This window comes from Accipiter gentilis, chromosome 25 (genome assembly GCF_929443795.1).
Source record: "Accipiter gentilis chromosome 25, bAccGen1.1, whole genome shotgun sequence".
NCBI lineage: Eukaryota > Metazoa > Chordata > Aves > Accipitriformes > Accipitridae > Astur > Astur gentilis.
Genome location: NC_064904.1, coordinates 17215626 through 17218274, shown reverse-complemented (window position 1 = coordinate 17218274; position 2649 = coordinate 17215626). Strand labels below are relative to the sequence as shown.

General features: G+C 68.5%; 1 protein-coding gene across 1 annotated transcript; it reads right to left on the bottom strand.

Moving 5' to 3' along the window:
• Nucleotides 1-231: 231 nt before the first annotated feature.
• Nucleotides 232-1608, bottom strand: GPR135 (G protein-coupled receptor 135). The gene has a single exon (XM_049828637.1). It carries the CDS (start codon nucleotides 1606-1608, stop codon nucleotides 325-327), a length of 1284 nt encoding a protein of 427 aa, XP_049684594.1. The 3' UTR covers nucleotides 232-324.
• Nucleotides 1609-2649: the final 1041 nt, after the last annotated feature.

Below are 2649 nucleotides of genomic sequence, written 5' to 3'. Positions count from 1 at the left end.
CACTTTCTGCAGCACTGGAGCAAACACCGTTTCATTCTTGCAGTCAAGCTCTTGTGCTGGCTGGGCCTGGCAGCTATCACCAGTGTGTCAGGCCTGCTGAAAGTGAAGAGGGACTGATTTCCCTGTGGAGCTCATGCTGCTCGCAGGCTGGGTATCCAAACCAGTTCATACAATGGAGAAGAAACCACACTGTGGCTCACGCAGTCCCGTCTCTCCCATTTCCCGGTAATCTGGCTGAAAAGGGCTCCAAGAGCTGGGGCTGCCTGCGTTTCCTCAGGGAGACAGTCCCGCAGCCCAGTGACTCCACACCAGGCCCCCATCCCTTCAGAGGCTGGTGTTGACGGTGTCCGCTTTGGCCGGCAAGGCAGCCTCAGAGATGGTGTCTGGTTGCCCATCCCGACAGAAGAGTACAGCGGGGTTCTTGCAGGCCCACATGGCCACCTCTGCCCCGCTCGCCGGGCTGGAGGAGGTCGGGGCGCTGCCCGGGGGGCCGCTGTGCCGGTTGACGTAGCGCTCCCGGACGCGGTCGGCCCGGTTCCAGGGCTCCGGCTGGCGGCCCGGGACCGAGAGGTAGGCTGCCACGTTGTTCCTAGTCCTGTAGCCACCCTCACGACTGCGCCGCAGCAGCACGGAGATGTTGGGGTTGCGGGCGGCGTAGATGAGTGGGTTGATGGCACCGTTGGCCCAGGCCATCCCGCTGGCTACGGCGTCCATGGTGGGCGAGAAGGGCAGGTGGCCGGCGGCGGCGGCCAGCCCCAGGATGCAGTAGGGCCCCCAGCAGCAGATGATGGAGACGATCATGATGAGGACGGTGGTGGCCGTGCGCATCTCCCCGTAAGCCCGCAGCAGGTGCCCGTAGGTGGTGAGGGGCCGCACGCGGCTCTCGGCCAGCCGCACGGCCCGGCAGATGTTGTAGTGGCAGAAGCACATGAGGGCGAAGGGCAGGAGGTAGCAGAGCACGATGAGGGCCGCGCCGTAGGGCGGCCCCAGCCGGGAGGAGCCCCAGGGCAGCACGTAGACGCAGCGGTAGGCCCCAGGCCGGGCCTCCCGCCGCCCCTCGCCCGCCAGCCCGTACCAGGGTCCGGCCAGGGCCAGGGCGGCCAGCCAGACGGCGGCCAGGAGCTGGGCGGCGCGGCGGCGGCCCATCTTGTGTCGGGGCTGGCGGACGATGGCGCAGTAGCGGTCGAAGGAGAGGAGGGCCATGGTGAGGGTGGCGGCGATGCCCAGCCCGGCATGGAGGGCGGCGCTGGCCAGGCAGAGGCGCTGGCCGAAGAGCCAGGCGCCAGGCGGGCGGCTGAGCAGGCTGAGGAAGGCCAGGGGCAGGCAGAGCAGGGCGCCCAGCAGCTCCGACAGCGACAGCGACAGCACGAAGGCGTTGGTGACCGTGCGGAGCTGCCGGTGCCGGGCGATCACCAGCACCACAGCCCCGTTGCCCAGCGCCGAGAGGGCGAAGATGAGCAGCAGCGCCAGCGCCTGCGAGGCCAGCGCCGCCGCAGACCACCCCGCCGCCGCTCCCGCCGCCGTTCCGCCGCTCTCGTTGCCGCCGCCGCCGCCGCGGGAGAGGTTGCCCGGCACGGCCGCCGCCGCCGGCTCCATAGGCAACCTCATGCCCCGGCCCGCGCCGCGGCTGTAGAGGCGCTGCCCGCCCGCCCCGCTCCCCGCCCGCGCCGGGCCGCCGGCCCCGCCAGCCCCGCCAGCCGCTGACGTCGCCCAGCCGCCGTTGCCCGGGGAACCGGCTCCCCGAGCCGAGCAGCGGGGACGGGAGACCCCGGCCATCACGGCTGGGCTGGGGACAGGGAACTTCCCCGCCGCCTCAGCCCACACTGGCATCATCCCCATCCCAGAGTCGGGGACGGGTCCCCACGGCCCCTCTCCCCTCACGGCCTCTCTCCTCTCACAGCCGTCTCCCCTCACGGCCCCTCTGCCCTCATGGTCCCCCTCCCTTCACAGCCCTCTCCCCTCACGGCCCCTCTCCCCTCATGGCCCCCGTCCCCTCACAGCCTTCTCCCCTCACGGCCTCTCTCCTCTCACAGCCCCTCTGCCCTCATGGTCCCCCTCCCTTCACAGCCCTCTCCCCTCACAGCCCCTCTCGCCTCACACCCCTCTCCCCTCACGGCCCCTGTCCCCTCACAGCCCCTCTCCCCTCACAGCCCTGCACCCCATCACGAAGGGGCAGGGGCCAGCTACCCCCAGACATTCCGGTGGAGGCCGGGACCACCCCCCATGCTCTCTGGGCTGGGGTCTCAGAAGCTGAGGGGTTGAGAGGTCAGACCGGGACCCCCCCTCCCATGGGCAGCAGGACCCCGTACCCCTGCTCTCAGCCATGCTGGAGCTGCCTGCTCCTACATGAAAAATCCCTTAGGGATAGGGATAGTGAAAAACGAAGGCTGCGACTCAATTAATGGCTGAAGAGCTTCCAACCTTCCTTTCCATGCTGGGCTTCATGACTTGCTGCCCCAGCTCTTCCCCGGGAGTCAGGCTGCGGGGCTGGTGACAAGGGAGATGCCCAGAAACTAGAAACACGTCGTGGAGTTTGCTCCTGCAAGCACAGAGGATTGGTGCGTCACTTCTTGCTCCCCTGGACCAGAGGCTGTATGGGATTTATCTGGGGGTTACAGGAAAGCTAGGAGCAAAAGCCCCTAAAAAATC